We start from the raw sequence: 24,064 nt of genomic DNA, 5'->3' as shown, positions 1-24,064 counted from the left end.
CATACTTCTTCTCTTAAAGGGCTGTCCGCGTTCATAAAGGTTCGGTTTAGGTGGAATTTGTGTTCAAGGATTGTGATATGTGGAATTATTTCATTTGATGAATCACCAGTCAGTTTGCCGTATGTTCAAGATACATTTTTTTTAATATTATCAATGTTCAGCAGACTGCAGTGTACTTTCCGTAGTTGAGAGCCACATATCGGTATCCTTTCAAATCACTGTGGAAATCCAATTTTTTCCTCACTGCCCGTATCCAATTTTTCTGATGGACAAAAGTGACGTTATTATCTAACGTCTTACATCGTCCTGCACCAGTGATAAATCACACAGAAGAGTATGTTTTTAGAGGACCCATTGCCCGATAGTTATTTTCTTTAATGGACAGTAGTCTACAGTCTCTGTGTAATAGATAGATGAGATGTTTTAGTGGTTAAAGGAGAAATTTGATATCTGCCTGCATTAATGGGTGGGATTTGTTTTGGACAGTGCCAGAATGCCTATTTCAAATGGACATGTTGCACTAAGCTAAATTAAGCAAATGTCTGAGTCACAGTCCACAAGCCCCTGGGCTGAGGGAGTCAGGACTGAAGCTGATTGACAATACTGCTGCTCAGAGAGAAACAGATGGAGAAAAATGCATCTGGGAAATTGGCCACATTAGAGGTACTATGGGCTCTAAACAAACCCATATCTGAACCAGTATTCAAAAAAGTGCAAATGTCATTGTCAGACTATAAAAATCCCTTGTCTGATAGGGAAGTAACTTTTGGTAAAGCGGTTGGACATTGTTAGCTAATTCATTACTTTAAATACCTGGAATTCTCTGTTTAGTGGTGTCTCACATCCCTTAGTGTAGGCATATGGCCTACAGTATTTATTGTAAAGCATTACAACCTAACAATAATAGCTTACAACAAGATAAAACATTCAGTTAAGTCCAAAAAACCCATTAAGATGACACTTGAAAATACATTGGTACATGATTACACTTTCTAAATCCTAGAGATTAATAACAATCACAGTACAAGGCTTTGAATAAAAAAACTTAGTTTCATGATGTCCAAGTGTCTGGGTCCAAGCAACAGCAAACAGATTTTAAAAATGAGCCATTGTCATGAGCAACTGTTAACACTCATGATGTCAGAGGTGTACTGCTGACCGTTCCGTCTGTGGGAAGCGCTTGGAGGGTCTAATCGAATGAGTCGCCCTGTGAGCCAGTGCGCTGGGGAATTCGGGTCCATCCTGTTTACAAGCACAGAGTTTATGCCAGAAGGAGCCTCTGTGATCGTGAAGAGTGTCCTTCGCTCTGGACACATGTTTAGAGTGAAGGTCAGCCTCTTTTTTTCCCACCACGAGCAGCACTGAGACGAACGTTGTGAGAAAATTCCTCATGGAGGGAGACAAACAGGAGCTCTGATGCAATCACGTGACTGTTATAGAGAGACTGACTATTGACACATCATTACGTCTCAAAAGGACTGGAAATATGGCAAGGAAATAAACTAAATTCCATTTAAATGCCACCATTTTTGTGTGAGCGGTTTTGGTCTCCACTGAAAATGTGATTAATAATACAACATGCTTGCCCCAAGCCACCCCCAACTTATGCACCAGACTGAAGAGGATATTTTATTCATGAGGCTCATCAATAAGATCCTTTTAAGGCAGACAGAGTAGCAGTGTTGGAGAGGGACACCCCTCTCCCCTCCACCCCACCAGTACCCCCAGAAAGGCACGTGCCATGAGGCTCAGCATACGGCGTGGTGGCCAGCCATCCATGACACACACACACACACACACACAGAGACACACAGACATGCATTAATTCCAGCTCGTGTCTGGACAAATGATTTCCATGTCACTGAATAAGTTTGCATGTGAAAGGACATTGAAAATATGTCCAAGGTCCTTTGAATTTTAAATTTGTGATGTAAATAATGCAGCAGGCCCTTCCAAGACGGCAAAACTTTCTATGTTTTTTGGATGATTGCTTAAATGCTTTTGAGTGTGCTTTCACCCTGACCATTCGTCAGAATCATATTAAGGATCTCATGAATATTTGTTGGTGACAGCAGACACTACTGTCCTATATCAACCAACCTGAAAATTGTAGGGACACGTAGACATCATGTGTCCTGAATAAAACAATAAAAAAGAATCTTTTTATTTCAAGCTGTGAGCAATTTGTTATTGACATTGAATAATGATAGGCAATGTGCATGTACACCCATGGTTTCAACTGCAAATATTTGAGGAAAAAAAAAAAAAAACGATTTACAAAAAGACAAGTCCAAAGAAAATTGTCCAATTGATTTCAATGTCCCGGTTAGCTAACATGAGACCTGAAATCCTCTGTTGCAGCAGTACGTAGTGATGAGCTAATTGTGGCACAGGTCTCAGGGGTGCATTTTCTGGTTTGCTGTTGTTAAGACCATTGAAACTGCATTGCTTTGCAGTTTCAGTTTGGCCCATTTCTTTTCTTCTTCCCAGGAGTGCACCTGCAGGTAGTTAACTAAAGTAGCAGGGCAATGTAGAGAAGTCATATGATTCCTGTCACCGTGAGCAGCATTTGGTCTCCTCCAACTGATGCTTATGTGTAGAAAATATAATAATAACTAAGTAGCGTTGAACCAAATGATCAGATCAATTTCATTTTGTTCATCTATGGTATGTTTTTACTCAGTATTGATTCAAAATTAGGTCTCTCTCTCTCTCTCTGTCTGCCTCTCACTCTCTGAACTGGATGTGTGTGTTTCATTATAAACGAAAATGCAAATTATACATATAGCCACGGACTGGGACTCCTACCCTTTCATGTACATTTGCAAATTTTTTTAAGAATTTGCAAATGGTCTAGCATTGTCTAAAATGGGAACAACACAGGGAGCACAGAAGAAATAAGAGGGGCGAAGTCACCGACAGAGCAAGACAGAGAGGAATAGGAAATAAATTCTCCTCGCTCGTTACTGTCCAACTTTACGGCTCTGATTATCCCGATAACGACCTTGATGTATGTATGTTCTCACAGAGGTCCTCTGGAGGCTTCATCTTTACAGACAGGCACTGTGCGGGCCATCCGCCGAGCGACAGGCTCCGCCACCAGACAGGTCAGATAAATCACAGGGCCAGGATGGCTGGCACAGAGACAACAGTGTGGCACAAGACAGAAGAGACACACACAAACACACACACACACAGCTCAGATTTGTGGCATGTTGGCAATGTGTCAAAGCTGCGAGAAACACTTGCCAGTCGACAGATCCCCTGTGATTGTGTGTATATGTGTTTATGTGTGTGCGTGTGTCTGTTTTGAAATTTCAGGTCACACATGTATTCATAGGCCACAGCAAGGATGAGAAGAGAACATCTTTTCTCTCTACCTTCTTTGAACGCCTACAGAACTTTGTTTCAGCAACAGAGCTTGAACCAACTTCTCCAATGGGAAAACCAACACACTCTCACAAATACACAATCCCGTCATATTGAAGTGAGTTCACGTGGGCCGTTGGTGACAGAGGCAGAATGCTGACGAGTGCTAGAGTGGGATGGGGAATATTGCTGCGGCCCTGTGAGGCTTGGGGGGGTGTTTAGTGGCATGGCACCAGATCAGACAGCAGGAAGTCGAGGGTCTATGTTGCTCACCGCGACCCTGCACTTGTCAAGCAGATGATGATGACAGAACTGAACCTCACCACACATCTGGAGATCATCTGGGCCTCCTGCCCTCTCACTTCTCCCATTCTCTCACTCGGTCTCTCTCTCTCTCTCTCTCTGTTTCTCTGGTGACAACGTGGCAAAGACAAGAATCAGACAACTGTGCCTTTAACTCTCTCAGCTGCTCCCGCTATTTCATCTGGCATCAGTGCGGAGGAAAACAAGCGTTTGACTTTCATACGCCACATCATCAAAGCAAAGCTCCCTTCAGGGACCCCATGCTGATTATTTAAAGGCTTTAATTTACAACGGGAATGATGAAATGGACTGTTTTATGATACGGTGGTTGGCAGTGGTCATGGATAGATTTACAGGTCAGGTACTGTATGATGCGCCAGTTGGGCCATCTCTCAGGTAACTGGGTAACTGATAGCAGCAGCATAATGAGGATGAAGAATCCATTTTCATGTCTGTTCTGCAAAGTGGCGTTCTTGTCCAACAAAACATTCAAAACAGTATGAGGGGGACAGGCGGATATAGATAAAGAACATTGTTCTTTGATGCATCTAGCCATCTGTCTGGACTAGAGATGCTCATACAGATTCTTCAAAGTAAAGTCTAGTCCTGAGTTTCGGGGTCATTTCATTGCATTTCTCATGCACCCCCCCCCCTCCACTCAAAAAAAATAACGCTCACTTCGGCTGAGCACATTAGCAGGTGATTATAGTTACACAGAGATTTGCGTGTTTGTTGACACGTCAGATGAGCCAAGCGACACAATCCCGCAGTCTGAGGGAGGTTGGGGGGGGGGGGGGGGGTGTCTTTCAGATTATGGCAGTCAGATGATCACGATAATAAACAGCACGCTTCATTTTCACAGGTCCCATTGATTGGATTACTTCAGTGTCAACATAACGTTTTTTTCTTTGCCGTATTGCCCCTCTGCCTTGGCTCTGGAACTCAGGCTCTCGGGCCAATTTTGTCAGGCAGCTGATGGACTGAAACATGCTGGTGATTACAGCTTCTGGCTGTGGCTTTTGTAACCTTGCTTTTATTTTCCTGGAAGGCGCCTCTTTCTCCCCGGTGCTGTGAACTCATTTTAATCTTTTGAGCAGAGCGCTACACTTTAGTCCTCACACCTCCCCTGCACAAAATGCCAAGCTTGTTCCAGCAAAAACACCAACCTCCGGCCCTGACTCCCACCAGAATAAGAGCAGCGGGGCAACAGGTGCTGGAAGTGTCAGAACGTCTGGTTATCTGCTGCTGTAGGGAAGGTTCCTGCTGATATTGCAACAGCAGTGGTCCTTGTGTGACCAACTACATTGCGCATGAGATAGAAACCTTGGATGCGCTCCTAAATGTTTGTTCTAATCCTTTTGCGCTGCCTGCATTCCTGGAGCATTCTTAAAAAAAAGACATTGGCTAATTATTTCGGTATCATCAGATCACCAGATCATTGTCCTTGAAGAGTTGCAGTCAATAAGAGCTAGGTAGTGTGTGACTTTCTATTTGTCAATCAGTTTCATGGTTTGAAGACAAATATTATGCTCACAATAGATGGAAAAGCTTTAGAAAATATTTTTTAAGGACTACAGACTCACATCATCTCACAGACAAGTCATTGAGGTTTTAGTCACAGGCTTGGTTACCTTAATGTGACTCTTGCAGGATCACTTTATGTCTTGGTTGTTGACAATGTACATCATTGTTGCAATGAGCCAAGACTTAAAATACTTTATGTATTCAACATCTAGGAAAAGCCTCACTTAAATCATCTGACACCAAATGATGGAGATGACACCATAACTCCAGATGACACCATAACTCCTTTTGAAAATGATGTAGGGTAAGGCCGATATAAGGCGTCACTCCAGCATATCCCACAGGTATTCAGATGGGTTCTGGTGCCTGAAGATCACAGGATCTGGTGGTCATTTTCATACTTAAGAAGCATTCAGTGATGGTTGTGTGCAGCAACAAATGTTCACTGTTTGTTCGGATTCTATTACATTTTTCTCTAAGGAGCTGTATGTGAACCTTCATAAAAGACATCATTTTATTACAGTTTCCCTGCACCAAAGTGCTCCTGTTCTCTGTGAGCGGTTTTGCATTTAAATGGCTGTTCCACACTTATGGTCCCTTGTTTAGTTAAAAGGCGTTCTTCATGGCACCAAAATGACAGGTCTCTGCTATAAGAACAGAAATAGACCTACCCATAATCTCGTGTTAAACAGAACTTCTACCAGCCCTGGAACCTTTGAGGTTTGATCCAATTAGCAACCAAAATGGCTCTTTAGCCCTGGTAAGGTTGGAGAAGAGCAAATGTAAGCACATCAGGGTATGTGTGTGTGTGTGTGTGTGTGCGTGTGTGTGTAGGGTGGGAAGTGGGGTTTGGTTAGTTGAAAATAGAGAGGGAGAGTTTTTGGCCACGTTTGTTTATCCGGCCCGTGAATCAGTCCTCCCATGTGTGTTTCCACTGCCGCCCTCTATTCAGCCTGCGCACAGCTTGTGCCTCACGCCCCATAAAACATTTGCTTATCAAATTTTGGACTGTGACAGCGTAGAGAGAATGAAAGTACTGTGTTTGCATCTGTGTGTGTGCACACTTGCACATGTTTTAGGTCTGACCTACTGCCTCCTTCCTGTGGTGTTGGGCATGTGCATAGACGGTGTTACCTGTCCCAGTTTCTAGGCTGTGGAAAGTACATATTTTTTGCTCTGACTCTGCAGAAGAGGTGATGACTGAACGCACACATTCTCTGCGCGGGGGGAGGTGGGGGTGCCGCTGTTAATCCACATCGTCTGGTTAGAGCGCTTACTGAGCTCTCTCCACTTTTTGCTTTTCTCCAGCCTGCAGGTGAACCCGGCGGCCTGGCTATGGAGGTGCAGGACGTCCCCGGAGGCAGCCCCCGGCATGTCTGCGGCAGGCAGAACGTGGTGAGGTGTGGGTGGCTGAGAAAGCAGGGCGGCTTCGTGAAGACTTGGCACACTCGCTGGTTTGTGCTCCGGGGAGATCAGCTGTACTATTACAAAGATGAGGACGAGACAAAGGCCCTGGTAAGTTGAAACCTTCAGCCATCCTCCCCCATCCCCAAACCCCTTCCCTACACAGACTCGGATCTTGCTCGATTTCAAAGCCCCATGTTAGATTCTTGGCTGCGTGGTTGCATGCAGGGTGACCTCCGCCTTACCTTTAGTAGCCTCTCCCCTCTGTGCAGGCTTATTGCTGATTATCCGCTCACTGCAATATTTCATCAGATGACAGTTGGGTTCATTCACAATCACTTACAGCAACCTTCCTTATAGGTGTTGGGAAATTTTGAGATATACAGCAGAGGCCAAAAGTTTAGACACACCTTCTCATTCAATGTGTGTTCTTTATTTTCATGACCATGTGTTCATTTTCATAACTCCACATGTGTTCATTCATAGTTTTGATGCCTTCAGTGAGAATCTACCAACGTAAATGGTCATGAAAATAAAGAAAACACATTGAATGAGAAGGTGTGTCCAAAATGTTGGCCTGTACTGTATATTGTGTAATTTTACTACAGGCTGAACACATAATAAGCCACATTTTAAATTTAGATATTGTGCAAACTCATTGAAATTTAGTGGTAGCTTAATGATAAACCAATGACAGGACCTTTGTGGAGGGCAATGATCTGAGGAATTAAAGCAACATATTTAAGGTTAAGGTCAGCTCTTTTTAAAAAGAATGTGTTAGAGAAACAGCTCGATAAAATCATTTCATGAAAATTCATCATAACAAGACAATACAAACCACTTTCATGGAAGGTAATGTGGCGATGGTTGCCAAGCAGCACATCAACAAAAGCAAAAGCTCCTCTGCATTTATACAATGTCCATGCGTTATGTAATCAGGTACTAATTAGAAGCTAGAACCAGAACATTGTGTTAAAATGTAATGTTGTACAGCTGTTCAGCTGGGGCAGATCACAAAAAATGTAATTGCCATGAATTTTCATTATGACAATACGTCACAAAAAATGATAACTAAAAAATAAGATGGAGGAAACAGTGATATTGCACAGTAAAGTTCAGTGTTTACACTGTTAAGAACGTTATTTGCCATAATTAGGGTTCAGGGGAAAGTACGCATGTAGTCAGTATTTATGTGTGTGTGTGTGTGCCAGATGTAAGATAATTATCTTAGTGTACAATTAATAATTCCAAAGATCCCATAATGTACAATACTTTTACCCCTTCATTTTGTTCCATTAGCAGTCAGGGTACAGTTACCTAGCTGAAAAGACATACTTGGCTTGCAACCCATGGGTCACATCAGGCAACCGCAAGATCGTTGAATATAGATCTATTATTATGGGTCAGCAATATGAAGCACTGAAAAAACACAAGCTGCAGATCCCATAATGCAGTGCTTCAGTTGCCTTGCACTTCCTGTAATTAAAAGTTGCATTATACAAAATAATATGAACAGTCTATGTGTCATTGTGTTATAACACATTATGTGTTATTGAAGCAGATTTTATGGGCAACGTCAAAAGGCTAATTGTGTGTGTGTGATAATTTTTCTCAAAATATGATTATTTTTAGCTGCTGGTACCACACTTCAACGTTTAAGATCTGGCAACACTTGTTTAGTGACTGTGAACCCCTTAAGGCAGGGGTTGTGGGGGTTTGGGAAAGTAGCCATTCTATGTATCACACAAGAATCACGTTATTTGCTAAAAAGGCCAATTAATCCTGTGGCCGAGAGCTCATATGCGTGTGAATGAGTGGGAACAATGACAAGCTGCCTGCAACACTTTCCCCTGGAAAGAGGCAAACATATCCCTTAAATGTGGTTCCATGACAAAAAAACTGGAGAATTTATGTTCCTGGCTCTTCCCCTCCCTCTCCTTGGTTTGATGTTCCCCCAGTTTGTCTTTGAAGTTGCATGCTGTCTCTGAGTTTTAATTTACATGTTTAGCACGTTGTTAAAACTCATTTCCAGCCCATGGGCTGCTTTTAAAGCTAAGTATCAAATGACTACTGTAGACAACACCTCGGCCTGAACAAAAAAAAAAAACGACTCTTTTATCAAAGGACACTAAATATGTGTTTTAAAGAAGCAGAAAGTGTTTGAAGTCTTCTTGAGGCCTTAGCATTGGCAGTTTTATGCAGCTAATAGTATAGCTTCCATATAACTTCCATATAACGGGTGGCAGCCCGTCTCATCTTCAATCAGCCAAAATACACCCATGTCACGCCTCTTCTCACCTCTCTCCACTGGCTCCTTGTAGCTGCTCGCATTGAGTTGATGTTTGCCTACAGGGCTGTAAATGGAAGTGCACCCTCCTATATCAATACACTACAAGCTAGCTACACTCCTGCACGCCCTCTCAGATCTGCAAACGAAATGAGACTGAAAATTCCTCTTCACGGGGGTCTCCGATCCCAATCATCTCTGTTCTCCTCTGTTGTCCCTGGCTGGTGGAACAACTTGCCCTGCTCCATTCAACTATCCGAGACGACTACCATCTTTAAGAAGCAGTTGAAAACCCACTTGTTCAAAAAGTATTTCAGACAAATCTAACACTTACACAAGCACATGCACACACTGCACAAAATAAATTAACAATTTCCGAGCATGTTCTTTTTCTGACAAGTTAGGCCTTATCAGGGCTCTTAGTTTTGTAAACTCAAAATCTATAGAAATCAAACTAGAATTGCAGTTATCTTCCTCTGTAAGTCGCTTTGGATAAAAGCGTCTGCAAAATAAAGTAAAGTTTCTGTTTGGTCCCTATTTTCACATATGCCATAAACAGACAGATGACATTAAATTAAAATTCTCTGAATGAGTGATTGGAGAGGTAAGAGTCACTATAAATCAGTAAGTAATTACCGTTTTTTCCAGTGATGGGAGTGATCTCTGCCAAGATAACACAGAACACTAGCGTCACAGATCGGTCGTTGAGCACTAAAAAAGATGCAAAACGGAGGCTGTGAAATGTGTTGTTCCCTTATATACCGCAATATTTAGGTCTGTGAAGCTCAATATTAGCTCAAATGCAAAAGAAAAAAAAGAAACATTTCAAGAGACTGTTTTGACTGCATTCGAATACTTAGTAACCAAGGTCTGGTGGAAAGATCTGCTGTGTGCGTTTCGTACCCCTCCAATAAGGCAGACAATGACTCACCACACACACAAATAAAGCGGTTTCTGGAGCTCTGTATCCAGGCAGCCGTCGGCAGGCATGTGCAGGCAGCACCGTAACATAGTGGCCAGGCTGGATGGAAGCAGGAAGTGTGTGTGTCTGTGTGTGTGTGTGTGTTTGGGGGTGTGGCTGTGGTGTTCAACAGTAAAAATGCAACCACGTCCTGGGATGAGCTTCTGAGTAGAGATTCCTTTTCACTAACGGTTTGTTGGCCAGAAGTGACTTAAATTGGCATTTGGGTAATTCACATGGCTCCTAAAATCCTTCATAAGGTCTTTAAGAGTTTTGCAGGCATGTTGCTGAATTTTTTTAATTTATAGTAATTCACTGATTCGTTCCACCTACTACAAACATTGTTTTTTACTTTACAACACTAAGAAAACTATTTCTACTCTTTTTTACTTTTCTGAGATTGGTGTTTGAAAAAGATTGGTGTTTAAAATGAAAAAGATGATAAATATGATTCATTTTTTCAATCAGCTTCTGTATTGGATGCATTGACATGTTTGTTCTTACTGGTTAATTATATAATTTTATGGAGATACAAGGAATACATGCATCACTTTTTGCTCTTCTCTTGATCTTTTTTTAAATATAACAGCCTCCAGTAAAGATCAGATCTTGTTTTACAGAGGGGTCCATGCTGGATTTGCTATGCAATATAACAGCCATGAAATAAATACAGACATGCAAATTCATTTATAGCACATTATAATAATATCTTATCATCTTACACAATGACCTAGGGTCACTTTTGTGTGACAGCATAAAGAAATGTGTGATGCTGGAGTTCCCATGATCCCCATGTTGTCCACAGCAGCTGCAATTTCCAAGAGCTGTTAGTCCAGACCACCTCCTCTGCACTGGATGGCGTCCATACTGCCAAAAACAAGAGGTCAGGCCTCCAAAAGTCTGGAAGTGGGCGGCAAGCAGGCAGACAGGACCTCCAACGGTCCACAACGCAGTTGTTGTTCTCTGAATTATCCTGCCATCTGAAATATACTACAGTCCGGGACTACTAAACATGATATGGACAGACAAGAATAGTCCACTGCACAACCTGGAATAGCATGTACAGTGGGTATGTAGATTATAGAAGAACGTGGAGTGGGTACAGAAAGTATTTAGATCCCCTTAAATCTTTCACTCTTTGTTATACAGCAGCTTTTTGCTAAAATCATTTATGTTCATTTTATCCCTCATTAATATACACACAGCATCCCGTATTAACAGAAAAACATTGAATTGTTGACATTTTTTGCAGATTTATTAACAAAGAAAAACTGAAATTTCACATGTTTTCGGGTCCTTTGCTGTGACACTCATATATTTAACTGAGAGATCCTTGAGATTGTTCTACACCTTTGAGTCCAGTTGAGAGAGGTGAGAGAGGTAAAGAAGAACCCAAATATCACTGTGGCTGAGCTAAAGGGATGCAGTCAGGAAAAGTTGTAGAAATTCAACCCTCACTGCAGCCTTCAGAGGATCACCAAATCCACGTGTGAAAAACTTGTTGCATCTTTCCCCCAAAAACTCTGAACACTTAGGGCAAAGTTGTCAATTCTGTGTTTTCTGTCAATATGAGGTGCTGTGTGTACATTAATGAGAGAAAATTATATAAAATGTATATTAGCAAATGGCTGCAATATAACAAAGAGTGTAAAAATTTAAGGGGATCCGTACTGTATAGTGATAAATCAATTGAATTTAGATCATTTCTGAAAGCAAACCTGCTACCTTCTCATTTCATTTAAGGAACTAAATATAACATCTCCCTTATATTGAATTGACCACATTATATATATTCTTTCGTCCAACCTAAAAACAGACTGGCATTGCCATTATTATTATTTTTTTTTATTAGGTAGCTTGTGCTTGTTTTATGGGCCAACTTGAATAAAACTGGGGCAGACAAGCACACACAAAAAAAGAAAAATCACTGCCAACAAAGTCATCAGCCAACCAGCAGTAAAGTTACACAATCAGAAAAAGAATGGTTAGCATGGTGAAATTTTTTTCCCAAGCTGAATGCCCTGTGCAGCTCGGTCAGACTCCCAGAATCCATCAGTGCTCCTGTGGATACTGGCAGGGAGAGTAATTACTGTTTGCCTGGATTCAGGAGCCCGGATAACAAATAAAACCTAATGGAGTGTCAAGGCATGAGAGGCTATTAACTAGCTGTGCTATCCTTTTGTTACTCGAACAAGTTGCCTGATTATCATGAGTAACTCTAAGGTCCCCAGCTTTTCACCCTGCAACATTTTTTGCTCTGGCTTAAGCTTGACGTGAGAGTCATCCTTATCATCACTTTCTGTAATGGTCACAGCATGCAGGCTGTCTGTGTGTTTTGACAGCAGTCAACAGCCTGTGATGCATGGAATGTGTGGAATGGTCACAGAATGGGGTCGGAGGTCGTCCGTAGACGCATGCATAGCAGCAGACGTAGGCTGGGCATCAGTGTCTGTCCCCCGTTGTTCACAGCATGCGCAAGATCACACACATCATTTGCCAAAACAGTGGGCATTTGTATGGGATGGGGGTTGCATAATTATTGTATTCCAAACTGCAAATTGTCTTAATTCTACATTAATGAGCCTCGTTCAGCACGGTAGGATCTTCCAGTTGTGTAGTGATGGCTTCGATTTCTCATTTGCATATTTTAAAATGAATAAGCATTTACTAAAGTGCCGACTACAGACAGGAAGAACTTTCAAAGGCATTAGTTCATTGCTTAAATCCTTTTGCCCTTGGCATTTTCAATGCTTATTAAAACATCCATTTAAACTTTAATTATTCATAACTCAACATTGTTCGGTTCTGTGTTGTACGAGTGGAATTAGAAAGCAGATTCATTAGCATATCCAAAGGCCCTGAATGTAAAAACATCTGGGACTTTTGCTAAAATTTGCGGCTTGCAGGTAGCAGAGATACATGTTCAGATAACAAAAGATGAAGCACACCATGCTTCAGTCCACTTTACATTGTACAAGGCATTTATGGTTACTTGTTAGAGGAATACGGGATTATACAAACATTAATCTGCTTCAACCACTCCAATGCAGATGTGGATTACTGTCAGAGATAAATAAAATGTATGTTGTTGCAGTTATAAAAAATTATTGATAAACTCACCACCCAGAAGCAATGATACAGCTCAGAATTTTTTTACATGCATTTAAAAAATTTATTTTATTCTGAATGCATGTTTTTTTGGATTGTGTATATGGTAATATATTCATTATTCAGCCATTATTCCTTTTGAAAAACTGTTCCCCAACCCTGCTGGCCAAAAACATAATGTTCAATGCTCTGTGATTAGATTATGTTTCTAAGATTCTGATTACAGATCATCAAAAATTAAATTCTCTCAATAAAAACCACCCTCACTTAAGCACTTCTAGTTTGGACTAGCTACTATCTACAGGACTAGGACTTGCGGGCAGTGATGGCCTAGCAGTTAAGGAAGAGAATCCTAATCAGAAGGTTGCCGGTTCGAATCCCGATCCGCCAAGGTGCCACTGAGCAAAGCAGCGTCCCCACACACTGCTCCCCAGGCACCTGTCATGGCTGCCCGCTGCTCACCAAGGGTGATTAAAACCTCTGCTTTCGTTGTGTGCTGTGTTGCAGTGTATCACAATGACAATCACTTCACTTTTAATCAGTGTTTTTGCTGAACTGTGGCTCTCAGCAGAACAGTTACCTTTGTTCCTTTTTCTTAAAAAAGGGGAAAAAAATAGGCAGTCTGATTAACATGAATGCTAATTATATTCTGATTTGTTATATTATGAAAAATGCATGCCTTTTCTTTTCTCTTGCAAAAGGTAACCTTACCATTTTGGTTCAGTTCATTGTTGCTGATGGACTCTCTGTATTGTGATGTGATGTTGCTATCTGTCAGGGATCGGCGCAGGGCAGGAAAGAAAGGGTGCAAATTCAGGGGACATACTAGAACTGAAAAGAACTGAACCAACAACAACAACAACATTTATTTCTTATATAGCCCAAAATCACATACAGTATGTCTCAATGGGCTTCGACAGGTCCTACAGTTGACACCCCCACACTTGACCCTTCTGCACACAAGGAAAAACTCCACAGAAAAAAAACTCTAGGAGAGAGAAAAAGTGATACAAAGAGTGACCCCCTTCCAGGGTAGAGTGCGCCTGCAAATGGTGTCAGTGCAGGGCTGGTGATTATTTGTACAATATAATAAGTCCTACAGTTGTAGGGTTGGAGGAGTCCAGAATGTAGTCCAGTGTCATGGTCTAGATTACGTGTCCATAATGATACTACTGGTCCACTTGAAGATCCCTGAAGCTGTAGTTGTTACGGTTGTGGTGGCTGTGGTGACCCTCTGGTTTGTTTCATGGTATGTCCTCGTTTAGCAGTTGTCAGGAACCAGGATTTATTTGCTGGTCTCTTCACTGGGGTCTGCCAGTAGTCTGGGTGCTTGATTCCGTATCTCGGAGAAAAACAAACAGAAGCAGCGGCAGATGGTTGCACTGTACGACCGATACTGAAATATGTGGTTATAGTGGTATATTGGTGCTACAGTGGCCTGGTACCCTAACTAGGACAGCCTAACTAGGCTGAATTTAACTTTGTCTGTGTCTAACAGGGGGACTCTGTGATAAACTGGACTTTATCATTGACACTGTGTCAAAATGAAGTGAAATGAGTGTCTAGGACTTTAACAAAAAGCCAGAGAAAACAGAGATTGGATTTAAACACTGAGACTGTGTCTGAGTCTTGCACTGACAGGCAAGCCGTTCCACAACTGCGGTGCTCTAAAGGAGAAGGATCTGCTTCCAGCTGTGACCTTCTGTTCTTTTGGTACCAGTAGAGACCCTGCACCCATTGATCGAAGGGGGCGTGGCGGTTCGTAAAGAACCAAAATTTCACTCAGGTATTGCGGGGCGAGACCATTTAGAGCTTTATAGGTCAAAAGTAGGATTTTGTAGTCAATCCTAAATTTGATGGGTAGCCAGTGCAGTGATTGTAAGACTGGGGTGATGTGGTCAAATTTCCTGGTTCTAGTTAGAACTCTAGCATTCTGTACTAGCTGGAGTTTACTAGAGCATCCAGACAGTAATGCATTGCAGTAATCTAACCTTGATGTAATAAATGCGTGGGCCAACTTTTCTGCATCATGCATTGAAATGATATTTCTTATTTTCGCAATATTTCTAAGGTGACATTATCTACATGTGAATTGAATGAGAGACCTGCATCAATGATGACACCTAGATCCTTCACTTCAATACTTGGTGAAATAGAAAGGCTATCCAGGGTTATGGTGTAGTCAGCCAGCTTATACCTGGCTGCTTGAGGCCCAAGTACAAGAGCTTCTGTCTTGTCAGGGTTTAACAGGAGAAAGTTGGTGAGCAAGGGACCATGGGACCAGGGACCGTGTCGTGTTAAACATCAGCGACACATCAATTTACATTAATACACTTGAACACAGGTGCCAACAATCGAGTAATCGGGGCAACGCTGGACAAATATGGACCGGAATCCGGATCTGGAACACTCCACAGAGTCTTCTTTACTACACTATCGTACATCCATCACGCTTTTTTACATGCCGATGCACCGTGCAGGCCTACCTCATAACGTGTTATGTGATATTTCTGGCAGAATGATCAAGTATTATTGAACTGCTGAAACCAGCAGCTTTTATTTGACACTCTAAACAGTTGCAAAGCTATTTTTACCCAGGCAGGCATTATATAGAGGTTATCGACAGGTAGAATTTGAGTCACTGCTCTCTTGCTTCACCCCTGCACAATTTTTTTTGGCCCTGCTCAAATCAACCCAATTTCCACTTGCTGGCTAATCGTCAAGTCTTCCTCAAGCTGAGTGCAGTTGGAAAACACAGGCCTGAAGCATGACCTTGTGTGTCTACATGTCCTCCAAGAACCCACAGATCTGCCAGCGCTGCACTTTAATGAATGTAGGGGAGAATGACAGCACCCTCTGGAAACAGCTACTAAGAGTGCATAGGATATGGAAAATGTATGTTAATTGTTGTTTCAACCTTTCGGCAGAGCATTAGAATTCAGTGTGTCAGTACGTCATGTGATGTTTTTAAAATGCCTTTAGAGGGTTTTGGAGATCAGCTGCCATCACTGAGTTGACTTTACAACACCATTACAACAGCCAGGAAAGTTTTACCAGCAACCCGAGAGAGCGAGGAGTCACTTTCAACCAGAAAGTATGTCAATGAGTGAAATCATTTCTCATTAAAGATTTATGATTAAAGACCTTATTTTCCTTCCCACGTATGCACTGCAGTAACCTGCTTTTGTTCCTGGTTTCTATGTGACGGGTGAACCAAAGCAACACCTGAACAATGAACCTTTATGGACAAGCTATTTCTATTCATACATCCACTACACCAGGCCAATGGTCTTCATGGGCAACACAGCAGGATTCATTTGGCCAACAGACTAGTTAGATGTGAAAGCTCTCTCACTCTCTCTTCATCCATAACTGCTTGATGCTCATCAGGGTCTTGAATCCCGAAGCCCATCTTTGGATAATGCACCCAGGGTACGGCAACAGCCCACTGCAGGGCACACAGACCATTCACTCACACTCTCACACCAGTGGCCAATTTAGAGTCACAAATCCACCAATCTGCCTTTGGGTGGCAGGAGGTAATTGGCCAACTGAGCAAACTCTTGCCAGTACAGGCAGAGCAAAAAGAGATTAGGATTCGAATCCATGACCTTGGAGGTATGAGACCAACAAGGTTAACAAGGTGCAAATGTTTTTTTGCTGCAAAAATAAAACATAACATAAAACCATTACACTTAAATAATTTGAATAAGGAACAGGGGAGCATTTGATCTGAAATTTAAGTTGCTTTACAAATAACCTAAAATCTTCAAAGAAACAATGCACAGTGGGTTAGCAATATAAAATGTTTAGCCCATTTTATTTTTTTCCTGAGTATGTGTATAAAGGCATCTGCTTGGTTTCTGTTCATTTAAGCTTCCAGTCAGCAGTCGCAAAGGTTTTGTTCTCACAGCTATTTCTTTTTTGGGGGATGTTAAAATGCACTATGTGCAAGATCTAGGTGTGGGGAGCAGTAAATATTGTTTTGATTTACTGTTTTTTGGTGCATTTCCATATACTGTTAGGAGGGAGGGGGTTTCTCTGCTGAGATTCCATGAACACAATTGTCTTCTACATTCAAAAACATTTAAAAAAGCAATGCTTTGAATAAAAAAAAAGACAAAAACTCTTAAAATTGATAATTAAGTGCACACTATAGCCCCACTATTACTATGCCTACACTATTAAACCCCAACCCAATAGCAAGGATAAGCGTATTGCTCCTTAGTAACTTATAGATTTTTTAAGTGTTTTTTCAAGTACAGCAACGGATTTTTAAGAAGTTCCGGAGTCACTTATTATTTTAGTACAACTATTTCCACACTTTGATGTCTGATGTTTCAAATGGAGGCATATCACACATTTTAAAAGCCAGTGTGCAAAGACTTTTATTTCAGAATCAAAAGAACTAATGCCTTAACCTTTGGTCCCACTGTTGACGTATTATAGATCACACAGAATGAGGTTTATGACATTACAAAAGTTGTGCACCTGCTGAGACAATTATTACTTCAGGTATGGTAGTGGTAGTAGCGGGTAACACAGGCTGATGTACAGAGCAGGCTATAGTTTCCTCAATGGTCTGCTAGTCTGTGCAGAATCAGCAGTAGGTTTGCCCTTTGGTTAACCTCTCACTATCCCATTTTTGCAAAGACCCGGGTTTTCTGCGACCAATTCTGAAGTGTTTAAAAAAGAAGCCCAAGGCACAGACCAAGCTAATGACCAAGGATAAAGGCGCCGGGGCACAGAACAGTCAAAGAGCAGGGACTCTATTATGGGTCCGGACCTGTCTACGAAGGTGTACTAATCGAGCCTGTTAGGGCAATTGGAATTTTGCCATAAAAAGAGAAGAAGTGTCCCTCAACAAATGAGCTTCTTTGGTCTCATCTGTAAATGCTCATTCATGCACAAATTTGTGATCTTTCCAATCTAGGGACAACAAATATTTACAAGTGCATCAGCCATCTACAATGTAGGAAGAGTAATCTTTGACAGTATGAAGCCATGTGTCATTTCAGTAGTCCAACTGCTTCTTTTTTCCATTGTTGTAGAGAATTTGCACGAGGTAATGAAAACTCTACCAAGCACTTTCTTGGCTCAACTACTTAATGAATTTTTTTTTTAGCAGACCAGCCAGTCAGTGCCAAAGCCTGTAACAAGTGCAATAAAACAGCGCTGCAGGGGATGACAAGGTGCGGCGCCATGCTGAGATATGAACTGCTGCCTCTGAGCAACAGTCACGGCAAAGAGTGACTGATGGATGACCAACAGAGCCTTGATGCAGAGGTGAAAGCAGGCTGGATGTGCCTCGGTTAATGTGTAGCCTGTGGAGAGGGGTAGAATATGATTATGCTAAGTGCAATGCCACTGGCACAGGTCACAAAGATAAAATTAGCTCAATGCAAAAGTAGCCTGTGATTGAGTATTATTCAACCTGGACTAGGTGCTGTAGTGTAGTTTTGTGTTTTTAGTATGTACTGATACAGTATGAGCCTGCATGTGGTAATATCTGTAATATGTTTCAAATTGTTTGATTCTCCACAGTGTATATTTGTATTTTATGCAATAGGTTTATCTATTTTCATCTATTTTATTACAGTTATCTATGTGACAACTGTTAATATTCATAAATTAATAATAGTAATATTATTTTTATATTTTAATATACAGGAATACAATCATTCTGAGGACCCAATAGTAACAAACAACCACTCAAAACCATTCATTTATTACAATAGGATCGGGGTGTCATCTTAACTAATACCAGATAAATTTTGGGGTTTCAAGGAAAAACATGTAGTAAAAGTAAAAATATTAACAATTAATGTATTATGGGATGAGAAGTTCTCAAACTGTGGTACGGCAGTGGTACTCACACTCCATCTAGTGGTGTGCCAGGACTCTCTGATGTTCTTGCTAGAATTCACAGAATTTAAAATTACACACAGAAATTAGAATTTCCTGTTGAAATGCAGGGAAAATATTTTTCTTAAAACTACCAGATTAGTGCATTTAAAATCCTTACTTTCTGCATGTTTGCCTGTGGTATGGATGGCATTAAAAACATATTCATATTAAGAACCACTGGTTAAGACAAAATGCAAAAGGAAGCTTCAAATATTTACATGGTGACAGAAAATGTGTAACAAAAGCAAGGAAACTGTCAATTCGTGGAGCTTATTCGTTATTTGTGTCCAGGTACTCTGATACGGCTACTCTGTGTACCATGCTTCAGATTCCCAAGAGGAAAACTGCATGCTTTTACATAGTTTTATCCAATTCCATGGCAGTCTGATGAACCTGATTCAAAACAGTGGAACGATTGAAAATGTCCTGTTCAAACCTTCCTCCTTCTGTTTCTGTGGTTCCCGCTGGGCAGAAACCACAGACCACATCAAACACACCATCGCTGCCTCTTCCATTATCGAGCCGGTGGATGCCGTCTTTACAAGGCCTATTAATGCACTTCATGTGGGCTTCAGGTAGGGTTTTCACAGTCATGGCTCATTAAAAGCTTTTTCACAGCAGGAAGTAGCCCTCAGATCTCATTAATGTTTATGGGGCTCCAACTCAACAAGAGCCACTGCTGGACATCTTGCAAGAGTTACCATTCGAGCCAGAGACTAGATCAGAGGGCATATATTTTTCTTTTCATGCAGTTGAAATGGTCACCATTTTTCAGAGGTTTGGGGTAATTTTAAGAATGTCCATGGAAAATTAGTTTGGACAGAAGTTATTACAATGTTGATAAGAAATAGTCATTAACAAAAAAATAATGATTGAACCCACATTTTCTGAAGACCCAAATATGTAAACTAGTCTGAATAAAGCTAGTTGTGTAGCTTGTTTGAGGTATTCAAAACTGTATTCAGCTGTAGTAAGACCATTGAAGATGGGTTTAATTATCAAGTGACTTGCATTAGTGAACATCATTCCTTTCAAACGTAAGATAATGAGTCCTTCTACAGATATTCCATAGTTTGTCTCAACATGCATTGTGCTAATTTATTTGAGTATCACATATTCCTAAATTAATTGCATGTTAATGATTAACACTTCAGAAGTAAGCAATTGCAGCTAATAAACCTTGTATCATAAACAAAGAAACATTTACATTTACAGACACATTTGGTTGAAAAAGAGGGAAGTCCTAGAGCTGAAGAAGAGAAGTAAGATTGCAGGGGCACAAATAAAAATCAAAAAGTGGTCAAGACGACACGCAGATGCGGAACGGTGTCTATTACATAAGAATTTCAGTGTCTGTGTGAATTTTGCAAAGTTCTATTAATACCTGACTAGAGGAAATGGGAACCTGCTGATGCTGTGACTATTTAAAGCTTGCTGTAGATGTCCAAGACTCATCTGTTAGTTCAATAAGGCCCGGATGGCTAATGGGGGCTCTTTCTCAGTAACAGCAGCACTTTGTCAAGTTTAATAGCAGCTCAGCTCCGTCAAGCATACACCCCCTGGGATCCATACACACCCTGTAGGATGTCAGCCTGTTGGGACCCTTCTCTGGACCCTCTAATGAATGTCCCAGTGACAGACAGATTTCTCTGTGATGGCAATCATTCGACTGTTAAACACACTTAGGCCTGGTCTCAGTCAGGCAATTTTCTCATTTAATTGAGCTTTGTCCTAAAACTAATGCCAGACAATGTCAATGAGAGCTAGAAATTTGAGTTAGAAATTCAACTATATAATATAAAAGGCTTATTGAGCATCTGAAGTAAATTCTGCAATTACTAAAATAAAACATAACATCTATGTAAAAAAAATAGAAAGCCACCTCTCTACTGTTCTGTGAAATGGAAATGTCAAAGTATTCTTCCCAAAGAGCAAGGATCTCTGGGTTGCATGAAATCATTCTGATAATGTTCTGATAATGTCACCATACTAGTTTGAGCCAGTCCTGTGAGCAGGACCTCAGCCAAAAGGTCCAAAAGTATGAGAATAAAGCAATGATTCATCAGTACTTGCCTTTTCTCAGTCCAGCCTCTACATTGTTGGGCTGTATGCTGGATTAGGGCTGCATCTTGATCTTGTGAACATGCTTACATTTACAGCATTTATCAGACGCCCTTATCCAGAGTAACTTACAATCAGTAGTTACAGGGACAGTCTCCCTGGAGCAACTTAGGGTTAAGTGTGTTGCTCAGGGACACAATGGTACTAAGTGGGATTTGAACCTGGGTCTTCTGGTTCATATGCGAGTGTGTTACCCACTAGGCTACTACCACCCTGTGAAGATCACATCTTATCCCTTTTAGTATCCAAAATCACGCACATCATGTATCCAGCAGCTAAGCCCTCAAATACAGTATGCTATGCATATGGTGACTGTATCCAAATGAACCAAATGTGGGAAAATGTGGGTGTGTTTACATATACAAATGAGGCAATGAAACAATTAGGTACAGTGACTAATTGACAAACTGACAAAATAAATGTCATGTTAAGTTGAAATTATAGGTATTACTTTCTCTACAAAAAAAACAAAAAAAAAACTTGGGTGGAGTACAGTGGTCAACGGAAATCCACTTGCTGCGTGGAGGAAAAATGTTGCGGAGTTTCAAATTTAAGTTGGCAACCCTGTGCTGGCGAGTTTCAGATCCGAGCTTGCTGAGTTTAAATTAGACTGATGAGTCTGTGCTGGTGAGTTTCAGGTTTACATTTGTGACATCAACAAAATATGAAATTAATGTGACAGAAAGGGAAGGTACCCTCTACCAGGGTAGAGTGATTGTGCAGTAGGTGTCACATGGTGCATTGAAGACTGTATTTCATTATATCTTTATGTCTGGTTACGTTAACCCAGTGTCATGCAGGTGGCCCGGGTTCAACTATCAGTATGGGAACTCCACTTGGTGGTGGACTTTCAGTTAAGGAAGTGGTCCGTAATCAGAAGGTTGCCGGTTCGAATCCCAAGCAGCCAAGGTGCCACTGAGGTGCCACTGAGGTGCCACTGATCAAAGCACCATCCCTACACACTGCTCCCCGGGCGCCTGTCATGGTTGCCCACTGCTCACCAAGGGTGATTTAGTGGATTGAGAAATGATGCAGTGCAACCAATTCTTGACATTACAAATGCATGAATCAGTTTTATGCATCATAGCCAGGATTCTAGGTGTTCATCTTGGTTTTTGCAATATCCTGACGGATATTCAATCAGCATTATGGTTGGGGTATCATCAATATTGATTGAAAAGTGAAGTAGATATGACATAAAGAAAAAACAGACAGACAAATATACCATTCTATATAAAAAAGATAAATAGCACAAGTATAAATCATCACGTTGAATTGAGATCGTATTGCACATGTCCCCAGATTCTATTATAATACAGCAAACTCTAGATTATATTTCAAGGCTTTTCTGCACATCTTTCTTGCAGGCAAACTTTTGTATTCCAGGAAGCTACAGATACACTGACAGTCATCACAACCTCTAAACCCTCTCCTCTCAGTTACTGGTTGTCAGGGTAGGATGCTGATATGAGTGGCTGCACTGCATTTGTGTGAGGCAGGTTCTGGTTTTGAATAAGAATTAGTTCACAAAAGAAACAAATGGCCATTCAAAAAGTGGGACAGGAAGTGGGACACCTGGTCACCTCAGCTATGCATCTTTTGTCAGTCGTGTATTCAAATGGGAATTAAACTTTTCTGTTCCAAGATTTCTCAGTTGAGAGAATGTGGTAAAACCTCTGCTATTGTCAGTGTCATTTCATGTTGCCTGAACTCGCCACCCTTCTCTGTTCTGCAGGGGTCCATTTATCTACCCGGCAACAGAGTCATGGAGCACCCGAGCAACGGGGATGATGCTGGCAAGTTTCTCTTCGAGGTCATTCCAGGTACGGATACACCTGCGGTTTATTTTCCTAAAATGTTCCATGGAAGGGAACATCGGATGGATCACTTAGGACACACATGGTCAAAGATGTCTTTGGTAATGAAAGTCACAGTTTCATTTGTGCTCAATTTTAGAATAAACCAAAGCAGATGTGTGGTGTGGCTGCACTACTGCTCTTCATTACGTCAATGGATGTGTCCCCCTCTCAGGTGTGAGACGGAGGTGTCAAAGGTCAGGCCATTTCAGCCATCTGTGATGTAATTAACTGTCTCCTGCAGTGTGGTCTGTGAGGTCTTGCGTTTTTGGACCTTGTTGGGGGAAGAAGTGCTATGGGATCTGCTTTTTTATTTTTAGGCTGGCACAAATGCTCACCCCCGGAGCATGGGGGGACTCGGCATCCGCTATCAAGCGGACCCTGGCGCGTGTTGCCAGGCATGGGGGTAGTAAGAGGCAGGAAATTGGCAGACGCTGGAGCGGGTCTGCGCTGATGTCCCTCGCGTGCTGCCTGTAATGGCAGATGATGAATTGCGGAGGGCAGGGTTTTGCTGAGATGTCTGACTGGGGAACAATGAGGGCCTTTACCAGAACCGTCCTGTTCTGTAGCTGTTGGTCATGGGTGAGAGGACATGCCGTACTTGTTTGTACTTGAGAAGGACGGGCATATGAATAATCACGTCATTGCTATATTACATTTTTAATTAGTGGAGGCATAGCATACACTAAGCAGTGCTTTTTGATGTCAACTGACCAATAACATGAATGTGGAGATGTTGCGGAATAAGCCTCTGGGATGTTAAGGGACGTGTTGTGGTCTGATGTTTGTGAGGGAAGATCTGTGATGTATTTTTCACTGATCTCACTTTCTACTGCAATGCCACTTTAAGCCACTTTCATTGTGCATGTTGTTCTAAACTTTGCAATGTTTGAAGTGTCTAAGTCAGTTTGTTGCCAAGATGTTTTTTTTAATGCTAGAAAAAATATTTGTATAGGAAGTCAATAACTTTACTAATGTTCAATCACCTCAAAATTTTGACAACTCAAAATCTCCACCCAACTCAAAAAAAAAGTCCCAGCTCCAAATTGGTTGTATGCTCTCCCCATGTTGACACAGGTTTCTTCTGGGTTTTCCAGTTTCCTCCCACTGTCCAAAGGCATGAACACTAGTTGAATTGCCACCCTGAATTGTCCTTCAGTGTGAGAGTGTGTGAATAGTGTGTGTGTGTGTGTGTGTGTGTGTGTGTGGTCCCCACCCTCTGCC

General features: G+C 41.5%; 1 protein-coding gene across 1 annotated transcript in view; it reads left to right on the top strand.

Moving 5' to 3' along the window:
* Nucleotides 1-24,064, top strand: part of arhgap24 (Rho GTPase activating protein 24) — a 76,722-nt gene that overhangs the window by 5,216 nt on the left and 47,442 nt on the right. Inside the window, exons 2-3 of the mRNA XM_028973304.1 lie at nucleotides 6,505-6,711; nucleotides 22,720-22,807. Of these exons, the coding sequence (XP_028829137.1) occupies nucleotides 6,532-6,711; nucleotides 22,720-22,807 (268 nt within the window). The 5' untranslated portion in view covers nucleotides 6,505-6,531. The remainder of the gene's footprint in view (nucleotides 1-6,504; nucleotides 6,712-22,719; nucleotides 22,808-24,064) is intronic.

This window comes from Denticeps clupeoides, chromosome 3 (genome assembly GCF_900700375.1).
Source record: "Denticeps clupeoides chromosome 3, fDenClu1.1, whole genome shotgun sequence".
NCBI lineage: Eukaryota > Metazoa > Chordata > Actinopteri > Clupeiformes > Denticipitidae > Denticeps > Denticeps clupeoides.
This window is presented reverse-complemented; position numbering and strand designations above follow the sequence as displayed.